At 42.0% G+C, this 20393-nt stretch overlaps 1 protein-coding gene and 1 long non-coding RNA gene across 2 annotated transcripts in view; both read left to right on the top strand.

Annotated features, from left to right (window-relative positions):
* LOC134928126 (uncharacterized) overlaps positions 1 to 9424 on the top strand; it is a 57517-nt gene extending 48093 nt beyond the window's left edge. The window contains exon 3 of the long non-coding RNA XR_010177830.1: positions 9345 to 9424. This is a non-coding gene — a long non-coding RNA (uncharacterized LOC134928126). The remainder of the gene's footprint in view (positions 1 to 9344) is intronic.
* Positions 9425 to 16453: 7029 nt separating this feature from the next.
* NDUFV2 (NADH:ubiquinone oxidoreductase core subunit V2) overlaps positions 16454 to 20393 on the top strand; it is a 131720-nt gene continuing 127780 nt past the window's right edge. The window contains exon 1 of the mRNA XM_063923484.1: positions 16454 to 16513. Coding sequence (XP_063779554.1) covers positions 16490 to 16513 — 24 coding nt within the window. The 5' untranslated portion in view covers positions 16454 to 16489. The remainder of the gene's footprint in view (positions 16514 to 20393) is intronic.

Below are 20393 nucleotides of genomic sequence, written 5' to 3'. Positions count from 1 at the left end.
TACAGGATCCACCAATCACCTTAAGTTAAAACTTAACGATTGACTCGGACGCGCATGGCTTTACACCCCCCCCCCCCTCTTCTTTCTTCTTTGTCTCTATCGCCACCTCCCCCCTCTCCTTCTATTTCTCTTTACTTCTCTTACTTAAATAAGGCTCTAGTCTGTTATCATTTATTATGTACTGATTAAACACAACAAAAGCAACACAGAGACTGTATTTGTAAACCAAGGTCTGTCTTTATTGATATGTACTGTTATCATTATCCTTTTACAACATGAAAATCGCTGTATATGTCTATGCTGTTGCACTGGAAGGAAGAAAATGTTAGAAAACGTGTACAATGTACAACTTTGGCATTTCTTGTACAAGCTGTAATAAAAACACATTTGAAAAAAAAATGTTGCTATGGGGCCCACAAACTTCTGGCGTGAAAGTGGGTGTCTTGTGGGGGAGTGTGCTAAGGGCTGCATGCGTGGTTTTAGCACCGCTGCAAAGCAAGTCGCTGTCAGTGCATAGTGGGCATTCGCAGCTGACGAGTGAGTCTAGGGCTGTGCACGGCTTCCGAACGCTCAGCGCAGGTGTCCTTCCAGGCCTCTCCCAGCAATTAATTGCAAATCAAACACACCTGTTTGCAATGCAAACGCCTCAACAGCTCATTGCATCTCTAGCTCTCTCTGAAATGGTATGTAGTGTTTCACTCCCTGGATATGTACAACACACAAACTACTCACGTTTGTTTTAAAGTATTACAAGTGTATTGCACATGTTCTACATGTGTTGTTTTGTTTGTCAAGCAACTGTACACATTACACACATCAGAATTTTTAAAGGCCCACTTTCTGTGTTCACATTGATTTAAGCTGTGTATCAAGCTGAATTTTGCTTTCAAAATACACATACTATATTCATATATCCCATATACATGCCATGTTTTCCTGAGGAATACATTTGTTGTGTGGTTCTTATAACATTTCCAACACAATGCACGTTAACCTATAATGTTCATCAAGAATGCTTCAGGTACTACATTCATAGGGGTAAATTTACTTAGCTGGGAGCTCTATTTAAGATGGGATGTTGTCCATAGCAACCACTCAGATTCTACTTCTCATTTATCTAGCAAATTCTAGTAGTTAATACCTGAATTCTGTTTGGTTGCTATGGGCAACATCCCACCTTAAATACAACTCCCATCTTTGTCAATTTAGCCCCTAGTATGTTTGTTTTAAAATCCCCAAAACAACTAATTTTTTTGTTGTTTTAAAAACAAAAAACCTTCATCATGCATAACAATAATAAAAACGCCATTTTAGGACAAAGTGTAAGGGGGTTTAAAGATTTTTACTTATAACTACACAAACAAATAATCATAACACAAAGACACAGGGAAAATAAATAAAAAAAGACACAGCAACTAGCACCTGGCTGTGCCGAAAAGAGGATTACAGTACCCAGCAGTCAGGTTCACCCATCTCTGCAACAAAATCAACGAGAGGCTGGTGTCAGTACCCTGGCTGAGGAAGATGTTGGGCAAATTGTGGGAGATTATGGGGCCAATACCGAAATGCAACAATCAACATCCCAATCTGAACAGGAAGGTGGGTCAAGTACACAGGCTAATGCATCACAGCCAGGGTAAGAAAAGAGTAGATGGCAAAACACATTTCCCTGGAGTGATTTGGCCATTCTTGACCCCCAAACCATTGTAATTTAAAAAAAAACAACAACAAACAAACACAACATGGGCGCAGGAAGCAAGGAAAGCATCTGGAGAGAAATCATTGTTTGCCCCTTTTTCTCCCCGGCTGAAGGGGTTGTTGTTGTGTGTGAGGTCTGCGCCTGGATCTTCGAGGGGACTGCCCAGTGCATTCTTGTTCCTGGGCAGGGCTAGGGGATGGGGCAGGTGTTGACGCCTCCCTGAGACTCTGGCCAAGGACGGCTGCCATGGTCTGCATGCCTTGGCTAATACTCGTGGAGATGTCACACATACCTGTTGCACACTTGTGGTCAGCTCACAGACAGTGGATCTCAGCTCACGCACCTCCATGTGGACCAGAAGCTCCTGGAGACTGGGTTGGGGGAGTGTGTTGGTGGGTCGCCAGGATGGAGGGATTTCCGGCCCCACAGTGGAGCTGTTGGTGCTCCCCCTCTCCTCAGCCTCGGTGAGCTGCCCTCCTGTGCTGTGTTTGGAAAAGGAGACAAAAGTTAAGTTAGTACAAATCATAAACCTTCATTTTTTAAGATTAGTTTTTTAAACATTAAAAACAATTACCTTCCAAGGCATATGGACATGAAAGGGCAGGTGTTTCGGTATCCATTTCGGACACACCTGCCACCTCCCCATATGACACACAGACCAAGGCTTGCTCCTCAAAGTCCGTATATTCCACAGTCTCAGGTAGTGCTCCTCCCCCTGTCGCCCTGGAAGCTCTCCACTGCAAAGAACTTTTGATCTTTATTAGGAACTTGAAGTCAGCCCAACCACAGATGTTTTTGTGTTTGGGGGGGGAAATAAAAATAAAATAAAAAAATCATGCCACAGATTTGAGAGATAGTGTTGCAATTGTATACAGAGTGTAATCACAAAAAACATACCCAAAATTAATTTGGACAACGTCTACTTGTACACAAACATAGTCGCCAAAAAGGATGCATGTAATTTGTACCTAAAGTATGTTTTCAACACATACCAAACAATCATCAAGCCACACTTTTATCCTGCAACTTGTAGAATGTTACATGTTTTTTTCCGGGTTGCTATAGGCAACACTACATCTAAAAATTAACTACCCGCTTAGACAATGCTGACAATAATGTTTTAGAGTGGGCCTCAGTATGTACTTACCCTCTTCTCACTTCTTGGGGTGTGCGTACAATTGGCCCCACCGCATTCACTGCATCCGTGATTTCCCTCCAGATAAGGGCCTTGGTCCCTGCGCTCATGTTCTTATTGCCATAATGAATTTTTTCAATGGCTTGTGGGACAAGAATGGCCAACTCCCTCTTGGTAAATTGTGGTTGCCGTTTTCTCTTGTTTGGCCTTTGCTGCGATGCATTAGCCTGAGAACTTGTTTGTTCTTCATCTTCACTATGTGGTCCTGATTGATGGGTTTGGGTAGTGGGCCCAGAATCGTCCTCAGTTTGTGCAACATCTTCCTCAGCCAGGGAACTCCGACCAGCTTCAGGTTGGTTTTGTTGCAGAGATGGTGGACCTTCACTACTGGGTTGTTCTCATCTATCCTCTTCAAAGCCAGCTTCTTGTTCTTGTGCTGTCTGCTGTAGTCTTTGTTGGATTCTGTCTTGCTTGGCCTTTATTGCTGCATATTCTGCTCATATTTCTTGCATTTCCTGCTCGAGGTCTGTGGCATGCTCCACAGAGCCGGCCCTAACCAATATGATGCCCTATGCAAGATTTTGGCTGGTGCCCCCTAGCACCGCGGCTAGTTCTGCCTCTAACCCTGCATCCCGTTCCCAACATAATCACCCCTCACCCATAGCAGTCCTTTGGTGCTCCTACCTCCTATATTTTAAATAGGAACAGTGCGCACATTCGGTGCACAGCCCAGAAAGGGGCATGTTCTTGCTGGGAAGGGGCATGGCCACACAATAGTACCCCCAATTCAAATTACGCCACACAGTAGTGCAACTTTATTCACTTTATATCATGCGGTAGTGTCCCTTGTTCACATTACATCATACAGTAGTCCAACTTTACCTTATATACGTTACTTCTCACAGTAGTGCCCCATATTTACATTACATCACACTGAATTTCTCATTATTCATATTACACCACACCATAATGATCTTTATTCACATTAGACCACACAGTAGTGTCCTTTCTATACATTACGCCACACAGTAGAGCACCTTATACACATAATGCCACACATTAGTAATGCCTTTATACACATAATACCACACAGTAATGCTCTTTGCACATATAACACACATTATTAATGTCCTTATAAACATAAAGCGCCTTACACATTATGCCAACCTTTATTAATGCCCTTATACATATAATGTCCCTTACACATATGCCGCACATTATTAATGCCCTTATACACATAATGACACACATAATGTCCCTTACACATATGCTGCACATTATTAATTAATTTATACACATGACACACATAATGCCACTTACTTACACATATGCCGAACACTATTGCACAACCAACCCACCTGTACACAGCACTCACACGGTCACTAACACTGTGACCTCTGCCTCTGCTTGCCATGCAGCAGAAGATGCCTGGGATGAGTCAGCTGGCAGCTCTAGGCCAGCTCTGCTAACGTTGGGCACCTTTTATGCCGAAAATGCGGGTGTAGTAGGGTATGCCGGCGGCCGGGCTCCCGACGACCAGCATACCGGCGTCGGAATCCCGACTGCCGGCATACCGACAGTGTGGCGAGCGCAAATGAGCCCCTTGCTGGCTCGCTGCGTTCGCCATGCTGTGGGCATGATGGCACGCTACACGTGCCACACTATCTATTCTACCTCCAGGGGTGTCGTGGACCCCCAAGAGGGAGAAAAAGTTCCGGTATGCGGGCTGTCGGGATTCCGGCGCCGGTATACTGTGCTCCGGGATCCCGACAGCTGCAAACTGAAGACCACCTCGAAAATGCATCTTATTTGCATTGCTGTGTGACTAGTATGCAGAAGCAGCTTCTGCTGATTAAGATGATATGCTGCATTCCTATATTCTGTATTAGACCGTGGCTGTATCTGCATACGAAATGCTACGTTACAGTGATTTCCAGGAATACTCTGTAACATAGCATTTAATATGCAGATATAGCTGCAGTCACACACAGAATATAGGCATGCTGCATATCATTTTAATCAGCAGAAGCTGCTTGTGCCCCATGACATTCCAAATGCGCTAGGCAATTGCCTAGTTTGCCTATGCCTAGGGCTGGCTCTGATGCTCCATGATGCTGGCAGCATGTGCGTATGGTTTGTAGGGTGTTTTATAGGTGCTTTGCGCAAATCAGCACAGGTGATGCATACACAGGACGTTATTTGCTTTGATTGCTAATACTATTTAAGCATGTTCTAGGCATCCGTGGATTGTGGGTGTTTGGATTGTGTAGTTGTAGAGAGGAGAGTATGTTGTTTTGTGGAGTGGAGTGGAGTCTGGAGAGTGCAGAGTGGAGGTAAGTAGTGGGTGTTTGTGTTGTCTATAGAAATGTGTATTGTTTTCTTGGAGTAATGCCAATGTAATGTGTTATACAGGTTCGTGGTTGTCGTATTTTGGTATTGCAGTTTGTTGGTATGTTGTATTTTGATATTTTGTGCATGTGCACAGCACTGCATGTGTTTGCAACACGTCCCTGGTGTGTTGCATACGCACTGCATGTTGCACAAGTAATGTGTGTTTTTGTGGTTATTGTGTTAGTTTGTGTTGTTTTCTCTTGAATGATGTTTGTTTTGGGGTTGAACTGACTGTTCCTTTTGTTGTAATACATTTTGGTTTCCAGTTTGCTACAGTATAGTAAGTATATGCATGTTGGTTGCTGTGTGATGTTGTGGTGATGTGTGGGTTTTATATTGTTTGTTTCTTATGCTTTTTTGTTTGTTTCAGTTGGCAGCATTTTCTTTCAGTTTTTGTGGCAGATTAGCCTTTTTTTATTTTGGTGGCCTTTTGCCCTTTCCTTCTGCGTATCTATCTGTGGGTAAGTATCTGTATGTTGGGTGCTCTGTGCTGTTGTTGTGAGGTGTGGGTTTGTTGTACTGTTTTTGTTCTATGTGGCTGTTTTTTGTGGTAAGTTTATGCATGCTCATTGTGTTGTTATGGGTTTTTTTTTTATTTACTTGTATTGATTGTTGTTCATTATTTTATTTTTGTTTCTTTCTTCCTGTTGGCCACAATTTACATATGGATTATACCACATCTTTAAGTGCATTTTTAGTTCCGAAAAAAGTTTGCTAAAAATGTTTGGGTCATAAAATTGTATTTTGAATGTATATTCTTAAAAATTTGTATTTCAGTTGTCAGAGGCAACATACCTGGTGGCTTTGTTCAGCCAACCCCAACCTGCCCCTCATCCTCGAAGGCCAAGGAGGCGCTCAAGGCCACGTATCTTTCATTCCCTTGTTAGTCTTTTTGGAATGCCAGATGACGAGGTGGTGCGGCGCTATAGGCTGCTCCCTCATGTCATCCTAGATACTTTCTCAATAAGAGAGTGATCTGGAGGGTTCAATACGATATCCTACAGCAATTCCACCACTGACACAATTTCTTGCTGTCTTACATTTCTGCGCCTCATTGTCCTACCAACATGTGGTTGGAGTCCTGGTAGGTGTCTCCCAGGCAGCATTTTCAAGGATCCTGAGGCGCGTAATTGCTGAATTCTTGAAAAGAACGAAGCAGTTAATTTCAATGCCATTGGATGTGGGGTCCCTAGCTGTGGTGAAGCGGCAATTCCGTGAAGGGGTAGTCGCTTCCCACACGTTATTGGGGTAGTGGATGGGACACACGTTCCACTTGTGCCACCAACACATAATGAAGAAATCTATAGGAACCGAAAAATGTTCCACTCTTTGAATGTGATGGTTGTTTGTGGCCCATCTCTCCAGATCTTTTCCCTGAATGCCCAGTACCCAGGAAGTGCCCATGATTCCCACATGATTAGGCAATCAGGGATATGGCAAAGATTAAGTTTGTTGGAAGGACAAGACGCGTGGATATTGGGTGAGTTTGATGCGCATCATGTAGTAAAGGTTTTTTTGGGGGGGATTTTATTTGTATCCCATATTTGTGGCTTATTATTGTATTGTGTTTTTGTTTTGTGTTTCGTGGATATCCTTGCACCCCCTGTCTCATGACTCCTTACAGCACACCAACACCAGGGCCACAATCGGCATTTAATTCCGCCCTTACAGCCACTAGGCAGCTGGTGGAGCGCACAATTGGGGTCCTAAAAGGGCACTTCCGTGTGCTCCACCGCACTGGTGGTGACCTCATGTACTCACTGCAAATAGTAAGTAAACTTGTGGTCCTGTGTGCACTCCTCCACAACATTGCTGTAAGGAGGCGTGTGGAGCTGCCTCAAAATGAGGTATTGGCCTCAGAGTATGAGGAGACTGGGGTTGGCCGGACATGGAGGCGGGGCTCTGAGGCCCAGCGGGGACGTGCCCTTAGGTTAAGAATCAGGTATGTTTGAGTTATGAGCACATCAGACAAGTGTTTATTGGAGTTCAAAAATGCTTTTTTGAAAAATGTATAACATATTTAGGTTTGTATAAATAATTTTAAATGCCTTAACAAATTGTAGGCAGATTTGGAGTTGCATACAAACATTATTACAGGTGTTTTTTAATTGAAAAACAATTACATTAATGTTAGTGTTTGAATATAAAACATATTGTAATGTTTGTCTAATCGAAAATAAGCATGTCATTAGTTAATGGATACCAGTAGTGTTGTGTTGTCAACATATATGTGGTTTATAACAATGATGTAATGTTTTTTGGACACATTACAATGTTATTTTAAAAGCTTTTAAAAAATGCAGCAGCATATTTTTTTGATTGTGATGCCCTTATGTGTATTACTATTAAGTGTTTTATTTTCTTAAAAACAAACTACACAACAATCATGCAATGTTTAGTTGAGTGAGGAGCAAAAATGAAGGGTAAGTTTGTTAAAAATTACCTATGCATACACTCTTAATTGCGTCCGCAACTGAGAGTACGGACCATACTGTTAATGTGTATTATTAGCAATAAAGCTTATTTGTATTTCTGAGCATCACAGCTGGCGGCCAATCAACAGCAGGCAGAAAGTATAAATATTCGCACTTATGATTAATACAACATTGGCACCATGCCAGCTGCAGAAAACACCATGAGGGAGCTGCGGATCCTCACAGCAGTGATGGATCGCCACGTAGGCTGCACAGGCCCATATGTGCCCATTGCCCGAAAGTGTGCGGCCTACGCGGTGGTCCGCCAAAAGCTGCGGACGAACCTCCACAGCAGGCAGAGCATAGTACAGCTCGAGCGGCGGTGGTCGGACCTCCACCGCAGACAGCCCCGTTTGCTGGTGGAGTTACGCCAGCAAATTTGTGAACGTAAGTAATGCATACTGTAGCATTGGTGTGCACATGAGTGTGTTTGCATCTCTAAGTTTTGTAAAGTTTGTATCCGTAAGTGTGTGTATGTTGTTTAGCCTGAAGATCTGGGAAATGTATGTTGGTAGGAATAGATGTTTGTCTGGATGTATTGAGTATGTGTGTGGGTTGTATATTGAGAAAAGTACAAACATTAGCAAACCAGACATAATGTTGATCTTATTTGTAGTATAATCAAGTTTGTTTATGTTATTTTCTGCCAGAAAAAATAGACTTCATGTTTAATACTGAGTAGGGATTGTTTTGTGTTAAAAAAAAAAACCTATTTCAAACACATAAACTGTGTTCCTCTCTCCTTAGGAAGAGCCGAAAGAAGAAATTGGAGACAGCAGCCTCCCCCACCCTCTCAACCACCCTCTCTCCGTCAACCACCCTCCCCCATTCAACCGCCCTCTCCCCCTCAACCTCCCGCCCCCATTCAACCACCCTCTCTCCCTCAAGCACCCTCCCACATTCATCCACCCTCTCCCCTCAATCTCCCGCCCCCTTTCAACCACCCTCTCCTCCTCAATAACCCTCCCCCATTCATCCACCCTCTCCCCCTAAACCTCCCGCCCCCATTCAACCACCCTCTCACCCTCAACCACCCTCCACCATTCAACCACCTTCTCCCCCTAAACCTCCCGCCCCATTCATCCACCCTCTCCCCCTCAACCTCCCGCCAGTGTGGAAGAAGAGGAGGAGGAGGAGGAAGAGGAGGAGGAGGAGGATGGGCCAATGGAGGAGATTAAGTTTATTTTTTTAATTTGCCTTTTTTTGCCTTTATACAGATAGTTCAACGTGTGTCTTCAACCTTTGGCTATCCAGCTGCAGTGGAACTATACAGCCCAGCATGCCTTGCAACACTTGTGCAATTTGGAAAAGTGTAAACTTTTGCAGGGCATGCTGGAATGTGTAGTTAAACAACAGATTGGGAGCCGCAGTTTGATGACCCTGGACCTAGACCAGTGATGTTGAAACTTTGGTCCTCCAGCTGTTGTAGAACGACACATCCCAGCATGCCCTGCTACAGTTTGTGCATGGCCAAATTGCTTAACTCTTGAAGGGCATGCTGGGCTGTATAGTTCCAGCTCAGCTGGATAGCCAAAGGTTCAACATGCCTGACCTAGGGAGTGAGGTATTAAAGTGTGTTGTGTACATTTTTACTATCTTGCATAAGTGATATATTTTTACAAAAAAATGTAAACATCTTTTTCAGATGCTGAGTTTGGAGTTCGCACTGTGGGCATACCACCATTGGTGGTGGTGGTGGTGGTGGTGGTGGTGATGATGATGATGATGATGAGGAGGAGGAGGAGGAGGAGGAGGAGGAGGAGGGGTATGGGCCTATGGTGGAGAGTAAGTTTTTTTTTCCCCATAGATTTTTAATTTAAAATTAAAAAGTATAAATAGACTACAACATATGTATACAACCTGTGGCCATCCAGCTGCTGTTGAACTACACATCCCAGCATGTCCTGCAACTGTTTATCCATTTGTCCATGCTAAAATTGTTGCAGGCCATGCTGGTATGTGTCGAGCAACAACAGCTGAAGGACCAAAAATTCTCCATCCCTGACCTAGACAGTGAGTTGTTGAAGTGTGTTTGGTACATTGCTACTTTATTGCATAATGACTGAAAATTATTTTAATAATTGTTCAAACATTCTTTACAGATGCTGAGGTTGGAGATCCTAATGTCCAATTCGGATATCCCTGATGCAACAGCATACATTAGGCCTCCTGGAAGAAATGTATTTTTTACTTAATATTTTTTGTTAATTTTTAATGTTAAATTCAAATTTTTTATGTTTAAGTTTAATTTTCATTAAAAAAAATATCATCCAAATATTGTCTTGGTTTTTTTTTTTAAAGGTCAATATCATATATGTTGAGATGAATCACCACTTTGTAAGTGTTATGCTGGCCATACACTTGTGCGATTGCTTTCGACGTGAGATCAGGCCCGATTTCCCTTGAAGATCACCTTGAGACAAATCTCAAAGTGCATTTTTACTGCATTCGATGCGCATACAATCCTGAGATTTATCTCATGCCCCTTACAACCAGAAATCGACTGGTACCGTATGATCGAATTCGAGCTCATCTCATGCTGCCCAAAAGCACACCAGATTTATCTGCCAGATTAAGAAAAATTTAAATAGTGGGCTTGCCTATATGGGGGATATATATAAATAAGCAGCCATTTTATAGTCTATGCACTCCTGTTTGCTCTGTGACTAGAGAAGTTTGGTTTATACCTGCTGCACGTTCCACATTGCTAGCTACCGTGCACTGCTTTGTTCTGCCTGGCATTACAAGGTGTTTCTATAGTGTGTGTGTGTGTGTGTGTGTGTGTGTGTGTGTGTGTGTGTGTGTGTGTGTGTGTGTGTGTGTGTGTGTGTGTGTGTGTGTGTGTAGAGATGGATTCTACTCGCTATCAGGCTCTCATGTGCTACTCTGTGCTGAAGGTGAGGGCAGACAGGGAGAGGGCCCAGCAAAGGCGGAGGGAGAGATCTTGCTGGACCAAGGAGTGGCTGCTTAAGCGGCCTACTTGCTCCTACATGTCCCTACTGGGTGAGATCAGGGAAAACAACCCAGATGACTATCGCAACTTCCTGCGCATGGATGACGACACCTTCCAGGAGTTGCTGCGTCTGGTGACTCCCCTCATACAGAAGCTTACACTTACAAAAAGATGAGGCATATATGCAAAAAAACAAACAAACAAATATTTAGATAATGTATGTCATACATTTACGGATTAAAAAAAACTTAACAAAAATAACATATTGTTTTTAATAACAGATTTTATTAAAAAATAACAACTGGGTATTGTCCAAATAGGATGCCTTAATTGCTGAATGTTATTGGACAATTAGGTTGTCAAACTCTTAGTTTTGCAATGTTTGAACACTTAATTGTTCAATCACATTTCAAATCATTTGGGTAATTGTTATTGTAAAAAAAAAAACATTGTGTGATCATTTGCAAGCTAGCGAATGCAACGCACAAGCTTCATGCTGCTAGCGATGTAAATAGCAGTCTTGCAAACGCATTGCTCCCATATGAAGAAAAATGATAGACACCTCTTTTGTACATTGCTGCATATTTTTGTGCTCTTGTGCATTGTGGGTGTGAGTGTGCACTCTTGCATTGCGTTCACAAGCTTGCAAACGCATTGAACTGCGATCAAGTCTGAATTAGGCCCACGGTTTTGCCCATTATAGAACAATTTTGCTGCTGCAATCAGGTCTGAATTAGGCCCCAACTTTCCTCCAACCATCTTACTCACCAACCATCCAACTTGTGTGTCCAAATAAAACGCTACACACGTAACCAACTTTTTCATCAGACCAGCCAACCACCTAACTTTTTTTTGAGAGCAGCCACCTCCTCTCCAACTTGTGATGTCACAAAAGTAGGTCGGACAGTGTCTGCCTACTTCTGCATGTTTGAATAAATATATATATATATATATATATTTTTTTTTTTTTTTTTTTATTTCAATAAAACTGGGATATTTATATTAATTAGGCTTTTTCTTGTCCTATGTAATAATTGATACATTTTAGGTATGGCAGGTACAATTCAAATCTGCCACCTGGGAAATGCTTAAGAATTATATTTCCCAAGTTTTAGTTTAATCTGTATAATTATGTGTGAATAGTTTCACAGTAGAACACTTTAGGTCTGTATATGGGTTCAGTATGGTATGCCTGCGGTCGGGCTCCCGGCGACCAGCATACTGGCGCCGGGAGCCCGACCTCCGGCTTACCGACAGTGTGGCGAGCGCAAATGAGCCCCTTGTGGGCACGGTGGCGCGCTACGCTATTTTATTCTCCCTCCAGGGGGGTCGTGGACGAGGGAGAATAAGTGTCGGTATGCCGGCTGTCGGGATTCCGGCGCCGGTATACTGTGCGCCAGGATCCTGTCAGTCGGCATACTGAAGACCACCCCTGTATATATTTGGATTGTTTCACAGTAGAGCACTGTAAATTAATACTGTTTCACTTGGTTTAGAAACAAAAGTGTATCAACTTATGTATCCTAATGGGATAATTCAGGGTGCCTAGATATTGCTACTATTTCAGGCATAAACTTTTTTTTTTTTTACTTTTCTTTTGATTGAAGCAATAAAAGTAAAGTACAACAAATACATTTGTATGAGTATGATTCCACTAAACACAAGAGTAAAGTACATCAGAGAGCGCAATACAGTATATGCAGAGAAGATGGATCAGAAATTGTAAATATTATGCATATAATATATTATACAAATGAGAAGCAGAAATAAATAGAGTAAATGTATGTGTGATAAGAGGGGTCAAAGACCACGGACATTCAATCAAACTCGTCAAATAGTGATAGGGGGATCTTGGAGGAAAACACGAGTTTCATACCATATGGTGTCACGGAAGCATTTAAGAATGGCTTCTTTAGTGGATATAGGAAGCACCTCAATAAAACTCTCCCAAGTAGCAAAAAAACTTTCAGTGTGGGATTCTTTTTGGAGAGAAGCCTCCAACCAATCCATGTGACAAATAAAAAACGGTTTATCTGTAAACATATCCAAAGTTGGTACTGAGCTTTGTATCCACATATGTAAAATTGATTTACGGGCTGCAGATGATATTGCTAATAATAATTTCTTAACCAGTTTGGGTACTCGAATGTTTGGTGGTAGTAGACCAAAGATTGCCCATTCAGGTGTATGGGGAATATAATTTACTAGATGTTGAGAGGCAAAACGCCATACCATTAGCCAAAATTGTCCTAAAGAAGGACACGCCCAAAAACAGTGGTAAAGGTCAGCAGGCTGATGTCCACACTTAGGGCAACAAGGATTGTCCAGGAGGCCCATTATATGACCCCTATGCGGTGAAATATAAGAGCGATGAAAAATATTAAGGTACATCTCTGTATATTTAGCCGCTGGGAATGTGGCAATCGAGGTCTGTAACATTTTTAACAAAGTGTCTACCGTAAGGGATGGGAAATGTTCCAACCAATTAGCAATACTATGAAAATGGGAGGGTGAGGTAGGTTCCTGCGCACTCTCTATGCTGCCCAGCGTAAGGTCTTATCCTGATGTGTCACCACACACCTGTACAAAATTAAATACACAAAAAGAAAAATGGGATAGAACCTGCTGTAGGCGCAAAGTGTGGATGACGATGGTGTTTCGCAGTGGGGTCAATGTCCAAAGGTATAGGTGAGAGAGTCCTTTGCTGTTCCTAAAACATGTCCCTCGTGTGAACGTTCTTTTCCCTCAATCGATGTTACATGTGGAGAGAACACAAAATGTATACAAGGGTTCAAAAGGGATTTCTCCCAATGCAGTTAGTTTCAAGTGAAGGTGACTTCTCCCGGACTCTCTGGACTATGGTGAAGCGGGGAAATGTGAAGATATCCGTAAGGGTTCACCCTGGTGCTTCAAGGTAGACGTGGCCCCTCACATGTGTGCTTACTTTCATACATATGGAAAAAACCTATAAAGGTTTCTTTATAGCCCCTTAAACGATATTATTGGTACTAAAGGTGGGTGTACCCCAAACATTCACATGCAGATACTTCTGAAGGATGCTCACATCCAGGCTTACTTCAGAAGGCGCCGTACTTTCATGTAACGGTATCTTTATCTCAGCAGGCTGGATGATCGTCCTCATTCACTCCCTTGCTTCGTATTTAGGCTCGGTATAAAGCACAGAAACGAAGGGGTGTGTGAGGTTTCATACACATTTATTGTAAAAAAAATCAATATGGATCAATAAAAACAAATTCTGGATTGTATACCACAACAGACAATCTCATGGATGTTTTGGCACCTTGAAAAAGACTCATTAGTCGAAACGCGTTGGAGCATGTGAGGATTTGAGGTACCACTCCAATCATCTCTATCAGCAGGAAAACGGTGAGATACCCCGGGTTAACATCATTTTTTCTCACTATTGGACTTTGCTGAAAAAACATCCATGAGATTGTCTGTTGTGGTATACAATCCAGAATTTGTTTTTATTGATCCATATTGATTTTTTTACAATAAATGTGTATGAAACCTCACACACCCCTTCGTTTCTGTGCTTTATACCGAGCCTAAATACGAAGCAAGGGAGTGAATGAGGACGATCATCCAGCCTGCTGAGATAAAGATACCGTTACATGAAAGTACGGCGCCTTCTGAAGTAAGCCTGGATGTGAGCATCCTTCAGAAGTATCTGCATGTGAATGTTTGGGGTACACCCACCTTTAGTACCAAGAATATCGTTTAAGGGGCTATAAAGAAACCTTTATAGGTTTTTTCCATATGTATGAAAGTAAGCACACATGTGAGGGGCCACGTCTACCTTGAAGCACCAGGGTGAACCCTTACGGATATCTTCACATTTCCCCGCTTCACCATAGTCCAGAGAGTCCGGGAGAAGTCACCTTCACTTGAAACTAACTGCATTGGGAGAAATCCCTTTTGAACCCTTGTATACATTTTGTGTTCTCTCCACATGTAACATCGATTGAGGGAAAAGAACGTTTCACACGAGGGACATGTTTTAGGAACAGCAAAGGACTCTCTCACCTATACCTTAGGACATTGACCCCACGGCGAAACACAATCGTCATCCACACTTTGCGCCTACAGCAGGTTCTATCCCATTTTTCTTTTTGTGTATTTAATTAGCAATACTAGTTTTGAGGGAAGAGTGTTCCAGTGAGGTTCTAAGACAATTATAATAAGAGGAAATAGCCCCTTTAGATAAAGGTGATTTTAGCAACATGTCATCCAGAGGGTTGCCCCAATCACCCTCCGGGATTAGTTTAGAGATCTGGTTAGCATAATGTTGATCTTGGAAAAATATAAAGTTGTGAGGACCGAGAAATGTAAATTTAGTCACTGCATCTGAGTACGAAAGCGGTTTATGAGAATCAGAATTAATCAGTTGGCCTACTCTATAAAGTCCTTCTGAATTCCATACAAAGAATGGATGAGCAGCTTTACCATATTGGAAGTTTGGATTCTGTAAAAAGGGTAGATGTATGGAGAAGTTTTGGTGAATTTTATATTGATGTCGTAACAGCAACCATACTTTTCTAGTGGTAAGAAGAAGAGGGTTGTTGGTCAAATCTAGAGGTAATTCTGTATCCTTAGTGTGCAAAAAAGCTGCCAGTGATAGTGTAGGAATGAACTGTTGTTCCAAGGATGTGTCAGTATATGTTTGCTCATGATGCAACCAGTCCTTAATATAACGGACATGGGCAGCATAATTATATACAGAAGAAAAGAATTGTAACAGGGATCAGTTTGTTTGGGTGCACTCTATCCCACTCACAAGTGTATGTCTGTGATGTTTAATAATTTAATACATTTGTTACTGAATATATATTTTCAAACATAAATAACCAATACCCACGTGGAATACTTCCTTTACTTTAGTTCCACATGCAGTATTATTATGGCCTAGATATTTGACCATACAAAGCGAAATATTTAAAAACAATATAGAAATAGAAAAACGTGAAGAAAAGAAAATCTTTATTAGACAGATTTCTGTCTTGTGTACAAATAAAATTATTGTTAAAACCAAATCGTGTGCCGCCTGTTATTTCTCATATAATCAATATACTCTTATGATGAGTATAAATGTTTAAAGCTCCAAATGTTTATATATGTCTCTTATAAATATTATTATCCTTGCCATGGATTTCTATGCGCACTACGTAACTGTACCCATACCCAAATGATTTATTGTATGAGGTATTAAATATAATTCGTGTTAGTCTCAATGAATTATTAAAAAAGGAAAAGGAGGAGTGAATATAGAGTTGATGTTTCACTCACAGCCTTGGTGTTTGTAATGTGTCTACTCACTTTATTAAACTGGCAACAATTAGTTTCAAATTTGTATTGCTTTATGTACAGAGACTGGCAACAAATGTTGCTATATAGAGTTCTTGGCAGTCTGCCCTTGTTTCTGTACTGAGGACATTAAACAGGCATTACATATGCCAAGAATGTGGCTATTTATAATATTTTGCCACAGATATTTGTTATCTTAATCTGTGTCCCTGTATACAGGCCCGGAGTTTACCGCTCAGCAAAGGGATGCAGTGCAGGTAGGCGCCAGGGCTAGAGAGGTGCTGTACCTGCCCTGCATCCCCGCTGCTGCGGCTGGGCCCCCTGCTGCTGCTGCTGCTGCTGCGCCTGTGTGACAGGCACCGGCGCTGGCAGCAGGCAGCTTCAATTTGACCTCCAGTCCTCCTCTCTCACTTGACAGCCGCTGTGTTCGGCAGAAAAGGGGGCGGGGCTTAACGGCGAGGAGGGGGCGGAGCCACACGGAACAGGGTTCCAGCTTGAGAGGACAGGACAGAATGCAGTACTCTGCTGATTTTGAGGTACTGTAAGCAGGAGAGGGGGAAAACAGGGTGTTTGTGTGTGTGTGACTGTGTGTGTAGTATGTGTGTTATTGTGTGGGGTGGGGGGGAGGGAGTAGTAAAAACACAGCACTCTCTGGTGCCATCTTACCCCCCCTCCTCCTGCCATCTTACCTCCCTCCTCCTGCCCACCACTCACCCAAGGGGGGGTTGTCCTGCAACTTATTAACATCCCTGTCTGGGGGCTGACTGAGGATAAAATCCATGGCTGCCAGTCCTCATTTCCCTGCTCAGGCAGAGAATGCAGCATCTGCTACTGCATGCAGGGAGGTTTACACTTGTACTGTATGCATACCTCCCAACTGTCCCGATTTTCTCTGTCCCACCCACGGGCCGCAGTGTCCTGCGGTGGGAGGGGGGCATTGGGAGGCTCCTGTCACTCGCTGCCCTGCGTAGCAGAGCAGCTGTAAATAGACGCTGTGCGCATGCACACAGTATCTATTCTCGGAGACGAGAGGGACTGGGGGGCATGTCAGCAGCTCACAGAGCGCTGGCCATGCCCCCATAGTGACTAAATGTGGGTGCGTGGCTCGCGATCGCAGTACTCCAGTGAAGCCACAACCCATTTTCCATAAACCGAGCCCCTTTTCATACGGGCGCAGCTTCACCGTGCGAGGGTGTCCCAAGTTCCCCTCTATAGAAGTTGGGAGGTATGCTGTATGTAGCCTCCTCCATATTAGATACCATCCTACTATAGACAATGTGGAATACATACGAATTACCGGCGGGCAGGATGCCAGCTGTCAAGATCCCGACAGCAGCTTCCCGGCTGCCAGAATGCCAGCATCTAGGTGAGCATTTTGATTCCCCTTGCAGGCTCAGTGACTCACAACGCTAGCCACAGGTTCTATTCTCACTCTATGGGTGTCATAAACACCCATGAGTGGGAATAGCCTCTGTGCGCCGGTATTCCAGCTGTTTCCATTGTCAGCTATCGGGATTCCGGCGGGATACTATTGTGTGGCCATGCCCCTTATTTTTGAAACCACACTCCCTTTTTTCAATGCTCACTGTCCCTTTGTAAAATATGGGAGGGCGCAAATTTATAGTTTGCAGGGGGGCGCCGAACACCCTAGCACCGGCCCTGCCTGTATATATCACTGCCTGGCACAGATGTGTAGAATTACACAGATATAATTGCTGATAATATCCAGCAACAGGGGAAGCACGTCCCAAGTAATGTACCAGTCAGTTTATATGTATTGTATTTAATGTTCCAGTATAATTCCAGATATATCTTATCCTATGCTAGTATGCACAATGTTCTATAATTTCCCATGCACCGTATGTCAATTAAAGGTATGTCAGGACACTTCTCCTTATTTTTCAATATCAATATCGTACAACCATGTGTCCTTCATGTGGATACTAGATGTGATGATTACTGCAAGATCTACTGCCTGCTCTAATACAATTAAATGGTAATAGAATATGTGAGAGTCAGCAATTGCTATATATTAAATCATTAATCCTAGTACTTAAACTCGGGATATGCTATCTCTGCTTCTTATGGGTGTGTATTATTGAGCATGACAGTGTATCAAAAAATAACGGTATATCGACGAGTAACACATTTAAGATGTATGTATATAACCAGGCTTCCTATCACTGAGTCTCCTCCAAACATTACACGGCGTATAGGTGTACAGTAAAAGGCGAGTCACTTATGAGCTATTAAACATTAACATAGCGCTGGCAGCACACGGCTAACCAATGCGCATTTCGCTCTATGGTAGAGCTTCCTCTGGGCTCTAGCGCTAGATGCTAATGTTTGGAGGCAGTGATATATACAGGGCCACAGATTAAGATAACAAATATCTGTGGCAAAATATTATAAATAGCCACATTCTTGGCATATGTAATGCCTGTTTAATGTCCTCAGTACAGAAACAAGGGCAGACTGCCAAGAACTCTATATAGCAACATTTGTTGCCAGTCTCTGTACATAAAGCAATACAAAATTGAAACTAATTGTTGCCAGCTTAATAAAGTGAGTAGACACATTACAAACACCAAGGCTGTGAGTGGAACATCAACTCTATATTCATTCCTCCTTTTCCTTTTTTAATAATTAATTGAGACTAACACGAATTATATTTAATACCTCATACAATAAATCATTTGGGTATAGGTACAGCTACGTATTGCGCACAGAAATCCATGGCAAGGATAATAATATAATAATATTTATAAGAGACATATATAAACATTTGGAGCTTTAAACATTTATACTCATCATAAGAGTATATTGATTATATGAGAAATAACAGGCGGCACACGATTTGGTTTTAACAATAATTTTATTTGTACACAAGACAGAAATCTGTCTAATAAACATTTCCTTTTCTTCACGTTTTTCTATTTCTATATTGTTTTTAAATATTTCGCTTTGTATGGTCAAATATCTAGGCCATAATAATACTGCATGTGGAACTAAAGTAAAGGAAGTATTCCACGTGGGTATTGGTTATTTATGTTTGAAAATATATATTCAGTAACAAATGTATTAAATTATTAAACATCACAGACATACACTTGTGAGTGGGATAGAGTGCACCCAAACAAACTGATCCCTGCTACAGTTCTTTTCTTCTGTATATACCTTTGGATTAGTGGGTAGCACCGATGTTTATATGCACATATGTTATGTACATTAAGAACTCAACATATAATCCCCAATATTAAAATTGATTACCAGTAGTTCAGGTGCGGGATATTCTCTCTCGAACCAGCATAATTATATGTTAGAATGTCAGGAAAGTTAATTCCTCCGTTAGATTTGGGTTGACAAAGTTTATTAATCCAATTCGTGCCAGTTTATTATTCCAAATAAATTTTCTAAAAAGGGAGGTTAACTGCAGCAAATCAGTTTGGGACAATAATATAGGAAGAACCTGTAATGGGTATAAAATTTTCGGAAAATAAATCATACGAAGTATGTTAGCTCTCCCCAAGAAAGATAATTGGAGATGGCTCAACCCCTCGATCCCCACCTTAATCTGCGATATTGTTTTTTTAATATTAATGTCATATAGATTAGATATGATCTTGGGAAGGAGAATACCCAGGTATGGAAGTCTCGTTTTTGCCCATTTCAAAGATAATTGTCCAACCCATTTTGGACGATGAAATCCACGTTTTAAATAAAAAGCTTGTGATTTTTCAAAATTAACAAGAAAACCAGAGGTAGAGCCTATCCTATCGATCAAGTCCAAAAGGGGCCGTAAGGAGCGTTTAGGATTTGATATATGAATGAGGACATCATCAGCGAAAGCTGTGATTTTTATTTCAGAGGTTCCTACACGTATGCCCTGTAATACAGGCCAAGAATCTATAATCCTAAACAGGGGATCCAGTGATAAATTAAATAGTAGTGGGGAAAGGGGGCAGCCCTGACGGGTACCTCGGGACATTACGATCTGATCAGTTCTTGTACCATTAATCAAAAGGGAGGTAGTAGGAGAGTTATAGAAAAAAATTATTCAATTAATAAAATGAGGACCAAAGTCCCTAGTTGAGAGAATTTTAAATAGAAAGGGCCACGACACTGTGTCGAATGCTTTTTGAGCATCAAGGCTCAAAAGCATATTAGGAATAGTAGGATTAGTGTTAGCTGCTACAATGGAGGCTATGGCCGTACGGATACCTTTAACAGAGTGCCTGCCACGAGTAAACCCCAGTTGATGTAACGTAAATAGCATAGAAGAGAATGATTGTAATCTAGTTGAGAATATTTTAGAAATAATTTAAAAATCCACATTTAACAGAGTAATGGGGCGGTAAGATCCAAGCAATGTTAGATCCCTATCCGGCTTTGGAATTAAGGTGGTGAATGCATTAT

Source organism: Pseudophryne corroboree, chromosome 5, assembly GCF_028390025.1.
Source record: "Pseudophryne corroboree isolate aPseCor3 chromosome 5, aPseCor3.hap2, whole genome shotgun sequence".
NCBI classification, from domain to species: Eukaryota; Metazoa; Chordata; class Amphibia; order Anura; family Myobatrachidae; genus Pseudophryne; species Pseudophryne corroboree.
The sequence above is the reverse complement of the archived record's forward strand: the minus strand, read 5'-3'. Positions and strand labels throughout refer to the sequence as shown.